General features: G+C 45.3%; 1 protein-coding gene across 4 annotated transcripts in view; it reads left to right on the plus strand.

Moving 5' to 3' along the window:
* Nucleotides 1–17,300, plus strand: part of DISP1 (dispatched RND transporter family member 1) — a 121,116-nt gene that overhangs the window by 70,043 nt on the left and 33,773 nt on the right. For 3 of the 4 annotated variants that reach the window (XM_079763689.1, XM_079763690.1, XM_079763692.1), the window contains one exon: nucleotides 7,594–8,119. In XM_079763689.1, the coding sequence (XP_079619815.1) occupies nucleotides 7,594–8,119 (526 nt within the window). Of the gene's footprint in view, nucleotides 1–7,542; nucleotides 8,120–17,300 lie in introns of all 4 variants that reach the window. The other variant, XM_079763691.1, reaches the window with a different exon arrangement.

Here is a 17,300-nt window from a genome sequence, read left to right on the forward strand (position 1 = left end):
GTCTATCCCTCTCCCTGCCTCTCTCTCTAAAATCAATAAAAATATATATTTTAAAATGCTACATGACCCAGTCCATGGCCTTGCTTTTCAGGTCTGCATAATATGATACTTAATTCACTGAAATACGTTTCTTAAGTGCTGGATTGTGCCTTTTTAAACTATCTTGGGAAATACTGAATTCAGACAATATTTTTCATGTGGACCTTCAGACCGAACTTTATATCAGTAGCCTCTAGTGGGCCTATAAAAGCTAGCTGAACTTGGCAATGCCCTAGGAGCATCCTGAGGTAGTGGAAAAGCCTTGCTTTTCGAGACGTACTAGTCTGAGATTGAAGTTTAACCATGTGATTTGGATGGGTTATACTTTAATATTTTTGACCCTCAGTGTTCTCTATAATGGTTTAACAATATCTTCATAGAGGTGTTGCAAAGAAAGTATTTCACACAGTGAGTTAAAAAAACACACACATTTTTAATAGTCCTTTGAGGGGAAAAATATTCTGGGAGACAAAACCTGGTTGATGTCCTTATCCTACCCGTCTTGAATAGCCCACGGCAGCCGATGCCTAAAACCCAATTCTTTGTCAGTTTCTCTGGTGCTTTTCGAGAAGCTATCTATTCTCTGGCCACAGCACTAAGTATGAATAAGTCAGCTTAGTACCGGTGATCAGAAATGAGACCATCATTTGGGGCTAAGCATCAAGCAGTTTTAAGAGGAGCTGTGTTTTTTTAAAAAAATATATTTTTATTGATTTCAGAGAGGAAAGGAGAGGGAGAGAGAGAGAGTGAAACATCAGTGATGAGAGAGAATCATTGATCGGCTGCCACCTGCACGTCCCCTACTGGGGATTGAGCCTGCAACCCAGGCATGTGCCCTTGACTGGAATCGAACCTGGGACCCTTCAGTCCACAGGCCAACACTCTGTCCACTGAGCCACACCAGCTAGGGCAAGAGGAGCTGTTTTATATTAAAACAGGATTGGTAAATAATGGGTGCGGTACTCCCAGCCGGCCTTTATCCCAGTGTGAAAAGACTCCAGGGGTCTCTCTACACCCATCTGTTGATATGTAGGACCGCTGGAGAGAAAAAGACAGTCTCCCCCAGTTAGCTGGGCAGGTGCTTCAGTCCATGTATGTGTTGCTCTAAAAAGATTAAAGATTTCACTGGTTGTTTTTCGGTGCACACAACAGTTTGGGTCATAAAATGAGCCAGCATTAAACTTGGTTGTCAATTAGAACCACTGTTGTTAAAATTGTTACTTTTCTCTGTTTTAATCAGAAAAATGGGACTTTCTCTGTCGAGTGTTGTCCTTTCCCTACTTGTTTTGTCCATCTGCTTTAATTGTGCATCATTTTGTCCTTGCTTCGGCCTCATTCTCTAGGTTTCCCCACCTTGTTTGTGGCCGGGCCTTGCTACACTAAGTGTTTTCCGGGACCAGCAGGGTGGGCATGCTGTTGGCAGCTTGCTGCCCCACTCCACATGGGCTCTGTCAGAATCTGCACTTTAGCATCATTCCCAAGTGGTCCTAACTCTCTGAGAAGCACTGGGCTAGTTTTTTGTTTTTTGTTTTAAATATATTTTTATTGATTTCAGAGAGGAAGGAAGATGGAGAGATAGAAACATCAATGATGAGAGAGAATCATCGATTGGCTGCCTGCTGCACGCCCCTACTGGGGATCGAGCCCACAACCAGGACATGTGCCCTGACTGGGAATTGAACCGTGATCTCCTAGTTCATGGGTTGATGCTCTACCACTGAGCCACACGGCCGGGCAGTGCTGTGTATTTTATCTAGTGAAACTGTGCTATCAGAGCATCACTCTTCTGACAAAGATGATCGGGTACAATGTGGGGCCTTGTTGGTGATCCAGTCTTGCCATTTCTTGTTAAGTTTGATGTTACGGAACCTGATGAAGCATCCAGTTACCCTGGAATACGTCACCTGAGCTTATGAATGTAGTTTAGCCGAAAGCCCTCCAAACCTTGGCATCGGGCTCTGAGGGGACTGTGTCTCAGATTGTCTTTTGCAAAATGGAGCGGCAATGCCTGCCACACCTGCTTTTCTGAGGGCTGTTAGGAGGATCAACTCAGGAGAGCTCAAGCATGGGAAAGTGCTTGGCAAAAGCGGTGCCCTGGTGTGGCTGTTGTGGGATGAAGGTGACGTGCCTGCAGGCCAGAGGAGCTGTTGGTGACGGATAGTGATGGCTTTGCTAAATGGTTCCTGTGGTAAGTGGAGCAGGTCTGTGTATCCTCTTCAACAATACATTTAGATTTGAACTTGACAGTTTTCTGGCCACGCCAGCAGTTCTGACTTCCAGTTCCAAGAAGTTACCATGAGCTTTTCATAACACTCTTTTTAGATGTTGAACCATCTCAACAGTTTGCAACCTTTGGGTAAATTTGGCATCATTAGCACATCTTTTTATGTCATATGTTGACAAATAAAATGTCCATAATTCAAACAGACCCTATTAGGATTATACTAGAGGCCCGTTGCACAAAGATTCGTGCAAGAATAGGCCTTCCTTCCCCTGGCTTTGCTGCCGGCCACCCAGAAGCCTGCAAATCTTTGCTCCTGGCCAGAGCGCCGCTCCTGTAGCTCCCTCCGCCCCCCGCCCTTCCCCTCATAGCAGGCGTCCCACCCAGCCGTTCAGCACCTGCGCATGCAAATTAACCTGCCATCTTTGTTGGGTTAATTTGCATACTTACTCCTGATTGGCTGGTGGGTGTCATGGAGGTATGGTCAATATGCATATTTCTCTTATTAGTGTAGATGATAACATTTTCAGTGAGATACAACTTTTTGTCTTCGGAGCATTGTAATTTCCTTATGCCTTAATAGGTGTTGAGTTTCCTGAGTCCCAGACCAGAGTAGGATGCAATTGCTCGAACCTTCTCCTCATGTGAACTCAGATGACTTTTCTCTCTACATGTCAGCATGACTGAAATGTGGCATGTGTCTTCTCTGTCATGTCTGCTTAATGCTTATGGAACTAGTCAGAGTGCTCTTGATTTAGATAGCTTTAGTCCAACAAACAATAATTATGTTTCCAAGAATTTGGAAGCTGTAAGGTAAGATATATTTTTGGAATATATATTTATATATATGTTTGAATATTTATTTTTCTGAATAGTTTGTATTCATCTGTTCTTATTCCCTAGCTCCATTTTCATTCCCTGCTTTCTCCAACTATTTGATATATTGTGTAGGGTGTTATTGTAAACAAGCACATATATATCAGAAGATAAACATTTTTAAATACATCCAGTGAATAGGTATCTGGTTTTCCTTTAAGGTAAAATAAGTTTGCTTTTGCATATTAATATTAATTACCTTTTGTTCATTATTAGTCAATATGCTAGAAACTTTATGCATTGTTTTATTAAAATCCTATATAGAAGATACATTTGTAGTAAAAGTTGCAAGTGGTATGGAAAGTAAAATGTGAAACTTCTCCACCTTTCCAATGGCCTAGTCCAACCTTCTGTCGCAAAATAATGATAGCATTTTCTTAAGTCCTTCTAGAAATTATCTGTGTATTCTAACCATGTATTTGTGTCTCCCTCACATTTTTAACAAACTGGATTCATACCATATAGGCTGTCCTGCAGCTAGGTTTTATTTACACTTGAAGATCGGCTTTGGACTTCTTTCCATAGCAGTAACCCTGAGCCAACACATTTTTGTTCTTGTTGTACAGCACACCCAACGTATGGACATGACAGAGTTTCATTCTCGTATTGATTTAGTTCGCTTCCTGTTTTCACTGGTACAAACAGTGGTGCGATCAACGACTTTATCCATAACATCATCTTTACACATTGTTCAAATAGGTCTAAAGGATAAATGCCTAGTAGAACTGTTGGTCAAAGATGAGGGTATTTTAAATTTTGATTAATTGCTCTCTTAGAGGGTTGAGCCAATTTGCATTTCAAACAGATTTAACTCTAAGAACAAGCAAGACTTAGAGACCCTAAGAGGGTGAGTAACGTGACCCAGGTTCTCAACTTTCAAACGCAGACCCAGCCAGGCTGTTTCTTCCAAGATACAGATGTCTCGGCTGCCATCTTAAAACACAACTCTGGCTTTCAAAGTAGGGAGCAGCCTTCTGTATTTTTTTATATTCTCACTCAAGGAAGCAATAATGATAATTCTTCCATTATAAAAACATTGCCCTTTATAGTTTTCAAAACATTTTTATATTCTCATAATAATCCTATGAGATGGACAGTGATTACTAGCCTGATTTATACATTTGAAGAACTGAGGTTCAAAGGCAAAAAACCACTTAAATTTTAAAATATAATCAAAAGATGGTGCTTGGCCAAAGGCCTCGTAAGCCCCACACCGCGGAAGCACCCAGAATATTAAAATGCTAGTAGAAGAGGTGAAATGGGGAGATGAGATTAGTGGCTGTGACTGTATTGCTGTTGGCATATTAAATGCATGAGCAGGAAACGCACTAAAGTCTCTGGCCATGGGCCCCATCACACCTCCAGGAGAGTTTTTCTCTGGCAGCCTGTGTATTATGGCCCCGGGGACAACGGGTGATTGCAACATAGCTGCTTTTAAAATTGTTCATTATATTTGGTCCAGAACGGAGTTTAAATTCCCACCATGAATACCATGATCATTGCATTTATAATCACAGAGCATTGCATTTACAGTAGTTCCTTTTTTTATGGTGTGGACTCGCCCTCTGTCTCATCCCCTTTCCTATTCTATCCTAGGCTCAAGGCTCAAATCAAATCTTTTTCTCATTTGTCTCGGTTCTAAAGAGAGAAGCTCCTTCTCTGTATGGCTCTGGGTCAGCTCTTGAGTTCAGATGGAAGCTTTGCTGTTCTCCTGGTCCCCGAATCCTACTGAACTTGATCCATAGACATTTCTTAAGCTAATCTTTCTTCTGGTTTTGCTTTTTATTATTTTTTCCTTCTAATTCACAACTTATAAAGTCAATATGATTTTTCTCATTTTATGATTAAAGACACAATCATAGAAAGCTCATGTGACTTACTTCAACGACAAGCCAGAGTTCAAATTATTCTTTACTATCCACTAGCTCCTAATTCATCGCAAGAAGTCTCCAAGTTACGAAACAGGTTTTGTTCCAGAAATTCATTTGTAAGTCAGTGATTTGGCATTTGAGCTGCGTTTTACCACATCGGGGGGAAAATGTTATAAATGGTGATTAAGTCCGTTGGCTGGCCTGCAAAAATCTGTTTAACTCTTCTGTAACTACAAAATGATACATTTGTAACTTTAAAAAAAGAGGGAATGATAGTTGTTATTCTGGTTACAAAGGAAAAGAAAAACTATTATAATTATTTTAAAAATATCTTTATTGATTTCAGAGATGAAGGGAAAGAGACAGAGAGGGGGGTAGAAACATCAATGATGAAAGAGAATCACTGATCGGCTGCCTCCTACATACCCTACACTGGGCATCGAGCCTGTAACCCAGGCATGTGCTCTGACTGGGAATTGAACTGTGACCTCCTGGTTCATAGGTCGATGCTCAGCCACTGAGCCATGCTGGCTGGGCGAGAAATTACTTTTTCCTGAGGAATAGTAGATTCCGTAAGAAGATAGGGAAACATGGAATTGACAGAGGGGATGTTAGGGCACTTGGGAGGGTGTAGGAGAAAGATTGATGGCCTCTGTGTTAAGCCCAGTTTCACTTGAAAACTCTGAGGATTTTATTGTTAGACTAGAGGCCCGGTGCACGGATTCTTGCACAGGTAGGGTCCCCAGCCTGGCCTGCGTCCCCTGTCCTGTGGGGATTGGGCTGAAACCAGCAATCCAATATCCCCCGAGGGGTGCAGTAGTGTGCAAAGCGGCAGGTGGCTGTGGAGGAGCCCGAGCCTGGGTTGGGCGCCACGCCACCCCTGCTCATCCCAGCCCTGCTGTGCCTGCTGCTGCCGTGGAGGCAGCTGCACTTGCCAGCCGTGAGCCTGGTGTCTGGCTGACCACCACGGGAAAGCTCCTGCGTTGAGAATCTGCCCCCTGGTGGTCAGTACACATCATACCAATTGGTCAAACGGTCAACCAGTCGAATGGTTGACCAGACACTTAGGGTTTTATATATATATAGATACTTTCACTAGCACAACTCACCCAACAGCTATGATTAGAGTCAATAGGATTGACTGAATTAAATACTTTAAAAAAATAGACTCTGAGATATTAACCAACCTGGGATGGTGGAACCAAACCATCAAACCAGAAAAGTCTTCCTTCCTTCCGTCCTCCTGATGGAAAGGTGAAAGGCAGGCATTGATTTTCCCATTCAGCCCAGTAGATCCCATCCACTGGGGTAGCTTGGCCGAGGTCTGGAGGGGAGGCTCCGGAGCATGAGTCATGGGTGGAGGCGAGAAAAAGAATGTGCCTTCAGTATTTGTTAGAGTGAGAGTTTCCACTTCTGGGAAATGACTGCATTTATCTCATCCAGCTTCTTACATTATCTAGACTGCCTTTCACTTAAGCATACAAATAAACATCTTACATTTCAATTAACTTAAAAAAAAGAGTAAGTGCCTTTGTAGATGGCCTTTATGTTCTATTGTTTTCAGAGCATTTGCACACAGCGTTTTCCTTTTGTTACCAACAGAAGGGAGGATCTGTTCTTTAGTAAACAGAAGCTTAAGTGAGCAGATCTTGCTGAGCTGGCACATTGAGAAAGGGATGGAGGATTAGAGCTGCTGCCTCCTGGGTCAGTTAGGGCTCTTCTAGCTCCCTACCCGCCTTCCTACTCCTGGGATCATAGAATACGTTTCACTGCCATTGCTTGGTGTTAGGTATGTTATCTGAATGTTTTATAAAACACGTGAAACTATATTTTATCGTACATATTTATACCCAGGCGTGACTCAGTAAAGGAGAGAGCAACAGTATTGACTGCAACAATGCAAAAGCCCTCTCCGTCCCATTATAAAGGATTGGCAGGCCCTTTCAAAGCGATGATAAGGCTGATGAGAGGCAACAAACAGCTCCTTGATTTGATGTACATTTTCATATTTATAAATGCTTTGTCTTTTTACTAAAACAGTTGATTAAATTGCATCTCTCTTAGCTGTGATACTTATATAATGGAATGTCTGTGTGTCTGTGTCTGTCTTGGTGTGTGTTTGAGGAGTTTTATCTAAAAGGTAAATAAGTCAGTAATGCTAAATTTGTCTCCTAGCATAATGGGTATCTTCTGGGCATGAGGATGCAGGTGGGAACTCTATGCATTGTTCTGGCATGTTCTGCTCAGCAGTGCCCCTGTTGAGTAGTTTTCACAGGGGGTGAAAACACCATGGCCTCATACGGGAAAGGGATGGTTTCTCCGGGTACCTGAGGTCTGCAGAAGTGGGGGAGGCTGGAGAGAGGGCGCTCCTGAAGCCGTTTTGTCTGCACAGAAGAGTGCTGTTCCAGAAAGGTTAGCGAGCCAAACCATTCTCTTCCTCTTGTTGGCTTTCATGTAAGGTTAACTAGACCAGTCATAACGACAACCCTTGTTTCCAAAGAGCTGTTTTTAAGTATCTTTCCTGACTTTCCACAGATCCGCCTGCCTCACGATAACTGGATGATTTGATACCATTGTCTTCCTTAGGGTCCAGAGATCGGAGCATGGCTATGAGCAATGGAAACAGCGATTGCGTGCTTCTGAGCAATGGCAGCCTCGCAGCCAGCGCAGCCACCCCCAGTCCCCTGCCCCCCTCTGACGGAGACCTCGCAGCCCAGCAGCTCACACCCAGAGAAGCGCCAAGAGCAAAAGTGAGTCCAAACGGATGCCTGCCAGTGAATGGCACAGTCAGATCATCCTTCCTGCCTTTAGACAACCAGAGAGCGACTCCGCTGTTGCCGCAGTGCTGCCATCCTTGCCCATACCATCACCCGTTGGCCAGCCATAGCAGTCACCAGGAGTGCCACCCCGAGGCCGGCGCGGCGTCCCCCTCTGCTCTGGCCTCGTGCTGCATGCAGCCCCACTCCGAGTACTCGGCACCTCTGTGTCCGCACCATGCTCCTGTTTACCATGCCGCCTGCTGCCTCCAGCCCGCTCCATCCCTCTGCCTGCACCACCCCTGGCCCGACCATTTTCAGCATCAGCCTGTGCCACAGCACATAGCCAGCATCAGGTGAGTGGTCCCAAAGCTTGGCGAGCCGTCAGCATCCATAATGTGACTGATTGTATTGTCTGGTAGGGCACATACAACCAGTGAGTGCATGAATAAGTGGAACAACAAACCTCTCTCTCTCTCTCTCTCTTTCTCTCGCTCTCTTTCTCAAAACCAACAAATTAAAATAAAATAAAAAAGATTTATAGAGCAGTGTGAGCCCACTCCAGCGTGGCTGAGCCTGGCTGGGCCCTGGAGGAAGGGCGTGTGATTGGGAGGAGAGGGACGCTGGGACCAAGTCCTATGAGCGCTGTCAGGCACGTTCAGGAGATCGCTAGACTTGATCCTGTGCCAGGGGGAGGTATTGTGTGTGTGCATGTTTTTTGTTTGTTATTTTTCTATTGTGGAAAAATATATATAACAAAAGCGATCATTTTTAAGTGTACAGTTCAGTAGTATGAAGTACTTCCAGATGGCCATGCAATCGTCACCACCGTCCATCTCCAGAACATTCTTCGTCTTCCCAAACTGCAACTCCATACCCATGAAATCCAGTCACTCCCTGTTAGCCTCACCCCCAGCTCCTGCCAACCACCATTCTCCTGTCTGTCACCAGGAATCTGGCTACTCTAGGGACCTCATAGAATTGGAATCATAGAGTTCTCGTGTCCTTTTGTGAATGGCTGATTCCACTTAGCAAGGTTCATTCAAGGTTCATCCCAGCCTTAGAGTAGTATGTCAGAATCCCTCCCCTCCTGAGGCTGAATAACACCCCGTTGTAGGCATGGATAGAGCGCGGTGCGTTTAGCCAGTCATCTGTCAGCGGGCAGTTGGGTTGCCTCGCCCTTTGGCTGTGGTGACTCACGCAGCTGTGAACAGGGGTAAACAAATAGCTGTTTGCGTTCCTGCTTTCACTTCTTTCAGGTCTACACCCAGAAGTACAATGACCGGATCATATGGCCATTCTGTCTCACTTTTTGGGGAGCCAGCAAACTGTTTCCACAGCTGCTGTGGCACTTTCCATTCCCATCAGCAGTGCGCATCCTTGCTCACACTTGTTCTTTTGTCTGTCTGTGTGTGTGTGTGTGTGTGTGTTAATTACAGCCGTCTTAATGGCTGTGACATCACAGATTTTTAAGCAAAAAGAAATCCTGTCAGATTTGCCTGTTAGAGAGGCCCATGATCTCTGCATGGTAGAGAGCAGGTTGGACTGGGTCAGGACCATTGGAGAGAGGAGGACCAGGAGAAGGCTTGTTGCAGTAATTCAGGTGAGAGATGATGGTGACTTGAACCAGGGTTTAGGAATAATTTCATGCTGGAGAGGTTTACAGGTTCTAAGAGTCACCTGGAGAGTTACAAAATAACATATGAATAATAGGAAGGTTTTTTTGCACCAGAAACAGTAGAGACCCTTAGGAGTTCAGAGGTGGGAAGGATCCCTGTGGAATGAGGTCAGGGACAGTCTGATTGAGAAGAGAGAATTGAGTGACCCTCGAAGGGTGAGCAGGACGTGAGAAAGGACGAGGAGGCAGAGCATGGGAGTGGGGGGAAGTATGCAAGAATAAAGCCATGCTGAAGGAAAGTAAGGAGAATGGATGGCGGGTGAAAGGTCATCTGGCTGGTCACGAGCGATGATAGGTGTTCCATCCTGAACAGTCAGGTTGTCTCCGAGCCTCCAGGCTCCTGGCCTGCGCTTTGTCCTGCCGAGATCTGGAAAATGTCTCGCAGGAGCCAGTCACGTTCCATGTGTGCTGGTTGAAGCAAAGTATTCATCGGGGATCTTCTTATTGCCATATTAAATGGAAGGGGCAATGGTTTATGACAATTACTAAGGAGTTCTGCATCCAAAAATAGCATACAAAATTTCTAATCCAAACTGCACTTACCTTTTAATTTGGTGTCGCAGAGAAATGAGCTCAGTGGTACCAGAGGACTCCGTAAATGATACTTGGCAATGCCACAGACGCATGACCGTGGCAGGCAACCTGTGATGGTTTTGGGCACCTGCCAGCCGCATTTTTATTTCCCTGAAGGTGATTTCGTAGACAGATGGTCAGTTTGAGTGTTCCCCGTGGCACCCTGGAGGAGTTACAGCTATGCAGAGTTAAGAAGGCTGGGCACAGAGGGGCCCAGCACCCCCCAGCATTAGCTCAGCCCCTTAAAGGTTAAATAAACATTGTCCCCGCCCCCCCCCCCCCCCCATATATTGTGACTGTGTAATTTTTTGTAACCTCTATTTCCTTTCTTCTTTGGCTCTTTATTAATTTTCCAATTTCTGACTCTTTTCAGAGGTTTTCTTTTTGTTTCCCCTTAGGACACTAGTTACTGTCTGTGGCGGGAACTCTTTAGAAGTAGGGATTCTTGTCTTATGTCAAAAGAGATAGAAACTACTCAGTGAGCCACCCTTTCCCCTTTCCTGAGCCCTGGTGACTGTGTGATTGTAGTTAGCTAGGGAATTTGAACCCAACATCACTGTGAACACTTCATCAGCAGTGTAGCATGAACCTGGACGTGGACACAGACCCAGAGTCTCCGATTTGCCCACATCACCAGACTCAGCCCAATGGCTTTTGTAAGATGTTGGAGCCATGAGTGGAGAAATCCAAGTTAGGTACTCACTTATTTAGCAAGTATTTAATGAGTACTTGCTAAGTGTTAAGTGCTGGGACAGGTTAAAAACTGCAGTCCATGTCCCCATCTTCACAGACGTGGCAGTAATGTGGACAGGGTAAGCCACCTGGATGGGGCGTGAGCCGTCCACAGGCAGGTTGCCTTCCTTGATCAGCACATATTGACTGAGTAGCTGCTTTGTTCCCGAGGGCAGTGAAGGTAAATACCAGTGCTTTGTCAGGGGCATCTCCTGTTCTTCTATTAACACACAAAGAGAGCCAGTTTTATAAGTTCACTTCCCCCTCTTTTCCTCTCTTCGCACTGAAAGGTTACTAACAGCTAAAAAATCATTGGTCTTTGTTTATTGATAGTCGTCGTAACCTGTCTAGGACTATGGCAGGTGCGTTGGAATCCGGGTTCTGCCATTTGCTAGCTTTGTGGCCTTGGGGAGGTATTTCAGCTCTCAGCGTTGGCGTCTCTCTGTAAAGACGGATAACTGTGGCCATTTTGCACAGAGCACCGTGCCTAGAACCAGTCATTCCTTTCTCGTCTTTGTTCCTTTCATTGTCTTCTCTATTTCGTCGGTGTTGTTCTTGACTGCCTGCGCTAATTCTGTTAACATTGTTTTGGAAACCAAGCCATTCCTGAATCCTGATGTAGCTAAGTATGGCTTTTCATCCTTATTTATCAATTGCACAGTTCGCCCTATCAGCCTCCAGGAAAGAGCAAGTGGAAAAGGTCGCAGATCTGGCTCCGGAGAGGGAAAGGGGGCTATTGGGAATCAGTGGGTCTCTCCAGCCCCGACTCAGGGCCCCTAGACCTTATACTAATTATATAATCTGATTAGATAGTTAATTTTAGAGGTCTGGTCAGATTAAATCTTGATTTCACTGCAACCAGGGTTTATTTTTACTTTCCTTAAAGTAGTCCAAATTAACTTTTTAAAACAGGATAATGTTTGTAAAATTTTAAATGTTCCAAGCTCACTTGCCAAAGTAAGTGAGTTTGGCAGCCGGATTGAGCAAAGGCCTGTTTTATTAGCAGCACTTCTTTTAGAGACTTTTTTATGCTATAAATGAGCAGATTTTAGAGTGTGCTGTGCCTCGTGGAATGCTTTGCACAGCCTGCAATACATTTCAGAATATGAGCTTTGGTCATCTTGTATTTTAACCATCAATATCAAGAAACAATGCCCTTCTTATTTTATAAAATTAATTAATATAACATTTTGCCGTGAAGTAATATGTTCTTTACCCCCTTTCCATATTATTGCTTAGCAGGTACTAAGAGGGAAGAACAAAAAAAGAAATGATTCAAATGTTCCTTTTTTCATTGTGGTTAAAACTAAAGTTTCAAAAATGTAAACTATTTGGCAAACATACACGTCATTGTTATGGATCAACTGCAGCTCTAATTCCAGGAAAAAGACAATTATCTGTAGTATCTTCTTCTCAACTTAGGTGGATTGTTAAGTGTAATTTAAAAGAATTTATAGAACTTAATATTTATAGGAAAATTTTGATTGCTGTACTATTTTGTGTTCTTTTCAGAAAAATTGACTCTACAAAATTATATCTTTTAAAAAATATATTCTTATTGATTTCAAAGAGGAAGGGAGAGGGAGAGAGAGAGAGAAACATCAATGATGAGAGAGAATCATCATTGGCTGCCTTCTGACCGCCCCCCACTGGGATGGAGCCTGCAACGGGGGCGGGGGTGGGGGGTGGGGGAGGGGCACGTGCCCTGACCGGGAATCTGCCTGTGACCTCCGGGTTCATAGGTCCTCGCTCAACCACTGAGCCACACTGGCCAGGCTCTTTTTTTAAATATACAAACCAGATAACCAATTGCTCGGTGTTTGGGAGTTTGAAATACAGCCAACTGCCTGGGGCATATCTGGAACCAAATATTTGTTGAATGAGTGATTACAAAAAAAAAAAAAAAATCTCAGGAAATTTTTTTTTTAATTTATGAAGCTTAAATGTGTGTTTTTTAAAAAACCTCACAAAGTTAGAGTAGTCACTGCCATCAGGCAGCTTATAGTCTAGTAGGAAAGAGATGATCAAGGCAAAAATAACCACACTCTCTGAGGACCAAAATCAAAGTGGAGAGGGCTCGGTGAGTCCCAGAAAAGGAAAAGGGGGCTTAGGAGCACTTAGAGGAAGCATCAGGGAAGATGGGGGAGCCAGCTGCCCAAAGTAAGGGAACAGGAGGCCTGGAGGACGGGAGAGGGGGAGCAAGTGGAGGCAGCCTGGCAGGCGGTCTCCTGCGCTGGAGGAGGGGCCCGAGGAGGCCTCACGGGGCACTGTGCCTCTTGGGTTCATCCCATTAGACCTTTGAAACCAATATGCCATAGTCAAGGAAGACTGCTCCCCAGAGCGCTAGAAACAGCGGGTTCCACATACTGTGTATTCATTTACTTGTGTATTTATTAAGCATCTAAGTACTCTAAATGCAGTAATTCTATGCTTCTAACACCTTTGATTCCTTGCTATTTCCCTACGCTTGTTGAGCCAATTTCTTTGTACGAATGCGTAGCTCCAGGGCCTAGCAAGGAGCCAGGTATTCAGTGAACACTAGAAAGTGATTATTGAATGAACGGAGGAAATATTTGAGTCCCACTCAGGTCCTTCAGCTGCAGAGCTTGATTTGAGGCTGTTCTATGCTAATCTAATAATAGGCAAATATGCAAATTGACCGCACCTTCGCTACACCCAAGCCACGCCCACCAGCCAAGCCACGCCCACCAGCCAATCAGGACGAATATGCAAATTATCCCAACAAAGATGGTGGCTAATTTGCATATCATGACAGCGTAGAAAGAAGCCAAGAGCTGCAGAAGGGAGCAAAGCTGCAGAGAAGCAAGCAAGCCAGGGGGAGGAGAAGGGAGGAGTGGAGGCGGGGCCGGGGGAGAAGGAATTGAGCAGGCGGGGCCGGGGGAGAAGGAAGGAGAGCGGGCTGGCGGAGAAGTTAGAAAAGCAGGGGGGCTGGCGGAGATTGTGGGGCGGGGGACAAGGGAGGAGAGCAGGCAGGGTGGGGTAGAGTGCAGCAGGAAACCCTATTGCAGGATTTTTCCTGCAACGGGAACGCTAGTTGAATAATGAAAATCAGGCCTCATGGGTCGAGCGCAGTGAGATGTTTGCCAAACAGCAGGAGGAGGTTCATCAGGCTTGGAGTCCGTCTGAAAGGTGTCTTATTACTGACGTTTGAGTTCATTTTGGGGATAGCCCATCCTGTCCTTTAACTCCCCTCCCACCACCACCTCCCCAAATAGCGTGGTTTCTAGCATTTTAAAAATTATAGCCTACTAAGAAGAGGAAAGAAGGAAGGCAGAGGCCCGGTCCACTCCCCCAGTTCCTAAGCTGCTTTCTGACTTGATGCTGGAGCCCCTTTGAGGAATCCTGGGAGGGGCCGGGAGACTGAGCCCCCAGTAGCCTTTCTGTTTGCTCAGCTCGGGCACCTCCTGGGTATTTGCAAATCTGGCGTAAGTGACTCTAGAAGCAATCAGCAAGGTATAAAACGGGTGGATGAACCGGATTCCCGAATAAGAGTTTGGGCTTACCTTCGTGCCTGTGTATTTTATGAATTTAGAAGGTGGAAGAAGATGAGAGGGACCTGGAGCAGGCGCGATGCCTCCTTCTGTGTGACTTGGCTGAGCTGTTGGGTTAGTTAAATCGGTTTGCTTTAACCCCATTGGACTGCTGCAGGACTCGGAGAGTTACCAAATGGCTTGAGATTCAAGCAGGATGCTTTCTATGGGAATGGGAGCAATTGACTGCTTCCGAGCGCGACTCGGTGCGTCCAGTCCGAAGCAGCACGGGGGGACACTTAGCGCATTCATTCCTCCAGACCGTCTGTGCGGCTGCGGTCCCTTGGGCCTGCCCACCGCCCCCTTCCTTAAACACTGCTTCCATTATGTCGCTCCTGTCCCTGCTCAGAAATCTGCCATGGTTCCCCCGGACTCCTAGACCTGGCATGGAGAGTCCTTTCAGGGATGGCGTGGGTCTTGGGAAGAAGGGTGCTCAGGGGGAGGAATCTTGCAGCCGGGCATAGGAACAAGTCAGAGCTCAGTGAGGAAGATTCCTGTAGCGCCTTCCCCCTGCACTCTAGGCGTTTAAACAGGAATCTGATCAATGACGGCGTCTTCGTTCCCACTGCTGTTTCATTGGCAGTTGGACTCGGATCATTATTTTGGTCCTGGCCGACACTAACTATTCTGGGCCTTTGCTTCTTAGGCATGCGTCTGGGACTTGGTTTTCTGCGCTCAGCCATTGATCGGCCTACCATGTTGGCCAGCAGAAACTGAAGCTATTTCATTGTAAAGCTACCCCTGGGGAGATTTATTTAAGTGTATTATTTGCTTGTTATAATGTTCCCCTCTAACACAGAATTAAACCCTACATTAAGCTTCAAATTCTAGGGATATTTTTCCCCCCCTCTTACCCCAACCTCCTTCTTCCAAAGCTTAGAATTCTAGTGCCTGGGATTTTGGCTTGAGAAATTTGGACCTTGTTCCAGCATCCCATGCTCTTAAGTTAGTTAAGTTTAATAAGATTTTTCTGGCTTTCTTAGGAGCTTTTCTTGGATCTCTTATTAGCGATTATTCGCATCTTATTAAGAGAAGTCTAACCTGTGTGCCTATTTAGGATGTTTTGTACAGGGCTCGCAGCCACAGTCCGGCAGGGAGCGGCTCGAGTTTAAGGGCAAGCACTTTATAATCGAGTATCCGTTTAAAATGGGGCACACAGGGCTGCTTGCTCTAAGACCTCCAACCAAACCACGCGGCCTTTACCTCCTGGCTGGCGAAGAAGGTTTCCTTTTAACCCAGGCTACTTTGCAACCATTTCAAAATATTTTGAATTAACCAGTTGCCCTTTGCAGAATTCGAATTGCTTTAAACGGTTTCTTTAAAAAGATAAATAAATAAATAAATAAATAAATAATAAATAAGGCACTCTTAGCCTCCTCTTTGAGGGTGTGCCTTGCGCAGGGCCTGAGCCATGTGGTGTGTTGACCTTTGGGGTGCCCCTCCCCCTCCCCCTCCCCCTTGTAAGTGGCAGGGACAAAAATGTGTTTGAAAAGGAATTTCCCATGCCCTGCTCCCCTCACCTCTCCGGGGCCGCAGAATAGCTGCCCTTTAACTAGTGATCTGCCAGACCTCGGAACTCATCGTTTTCAGGAGAAATAATTAATAATAGAAGAGGAAGTGGGCCCCGCCCCCATGCTCATCCAGTTTTGTTTGACACAGTTCCTTTCTTGTTTCCCGAAATAACTGGGGGGGAAATAGCATCATTTTCTTTCATTTTATTTTTTTGCTTGCTTGCTTCTTAGGACCAAGCTCTGCTAAGAATAGAAAAGAGTCTTTTAACTTATATTGGAACTCAAGCTGTTTGTTCCATGAACATTTGATTTGTTCCAGCTTTCAGGGGTTTTGAGTCTGAGCGGGACGGACAGACTCACGTACATTGCACACAAAACGTTCTTCTTTGGCATCCTGGTATCTTTCTTTTGCCAACGAGTTTGGTTAGGTTGGCTTGGGGCTTTATAAATACGTGCAAAATGCACATTTTTGTCATTTTCACTGCAGCCTTTTATCACATCTCGGCGATATTCTTAGTGTCTCTAGAGGGATATTGCAAATTATTTAACAGCTAAGGTGGGAGGGGTTGTTTTCTGAGTTGATCAATAGCCACTGAATGATTATGAGGGCTTTAAAGTAGATCGAAGTGAAGGCTAGCAGGAGAGTTTCTCCGTAAAGCCAACTCCACTCTGAGCTGCCACCGTGGTTTATACAGAGAGTTTATTTATATATTTTTTTCTTGATTTGAAGATAGCAGAGTTAGGTCGCATTTTTCTCGGGATCTAAAAGGGAGAGCATTTGTGACCTGGTCCATTGTGCACATCCTGGCTTCTTCGCCTTCTCCCTGGGTCCCTGTCCGCCTGTCGCCTTCCTGTTTTGGTGCTTTACTGCTCGCTGCTCAACGCGGGGTGGGGGTGGGGGGTGGGGGGACTGAAACTTCCAGGAGGGAGAAGAGATGACAAAGGAGTGATTTAAAGACGCTGGGGAAGTGCGGGGCTGTCCCGAGGCAGCCTCCCTCAGGGAGGACAGTAACGCACCTTTGTCCCTCGGCCAAAGATGTTCTCGCACAATGAGCCAAGGTTACGGAAAGATTTAAGGTTTCCATACGGAAGAGCCAGGTTCGGGGCCAGGAAGAAGGAACAGAAACGTGTTTTGAACGTTTTTGACAAGAAAGAGCCCTTGGATCCTACGTATGAGAGCCTTTCCCTCCAAAACACCGCAGTGGAAGCCAGGGTCTGGGAAAAGGAACTGTGCTCAGTTGACTTAGGCTTGAATGTGAGTTTACTTTGCGAGAAATAGTCTGTGTACAAGGCGAGCACACGGGGTCTGCTGTCACACCACTGCCCTGGGGTTGTTCTCAAGGAGCAGAAAGGCTTGTGCAATTTCCTTTTAGGATTTCTGTTCTAGATTATAAATTAGCATGTGCGCGTCCTCGGGGAACTAAAGTTCTCATATTTGATTGGGGGCCCATTTAATAATCTCATCTGATCTTTCATTAATTGGAGTTGTTTT

The sequence above is a fragment of the Cnephaeus nilssonii genome (assembly GCF_951640355.1).
Source record: "Cnephaeus nilssonii genome assembly, chromosome: 23".
Classification (NCBI taxonomy): Eukaryota; Metazoa; Chordata; class Mammalia; order Chiroptera; family Vespertilionidae; genus Cnephaeus; species Cnephaeus nilssonii.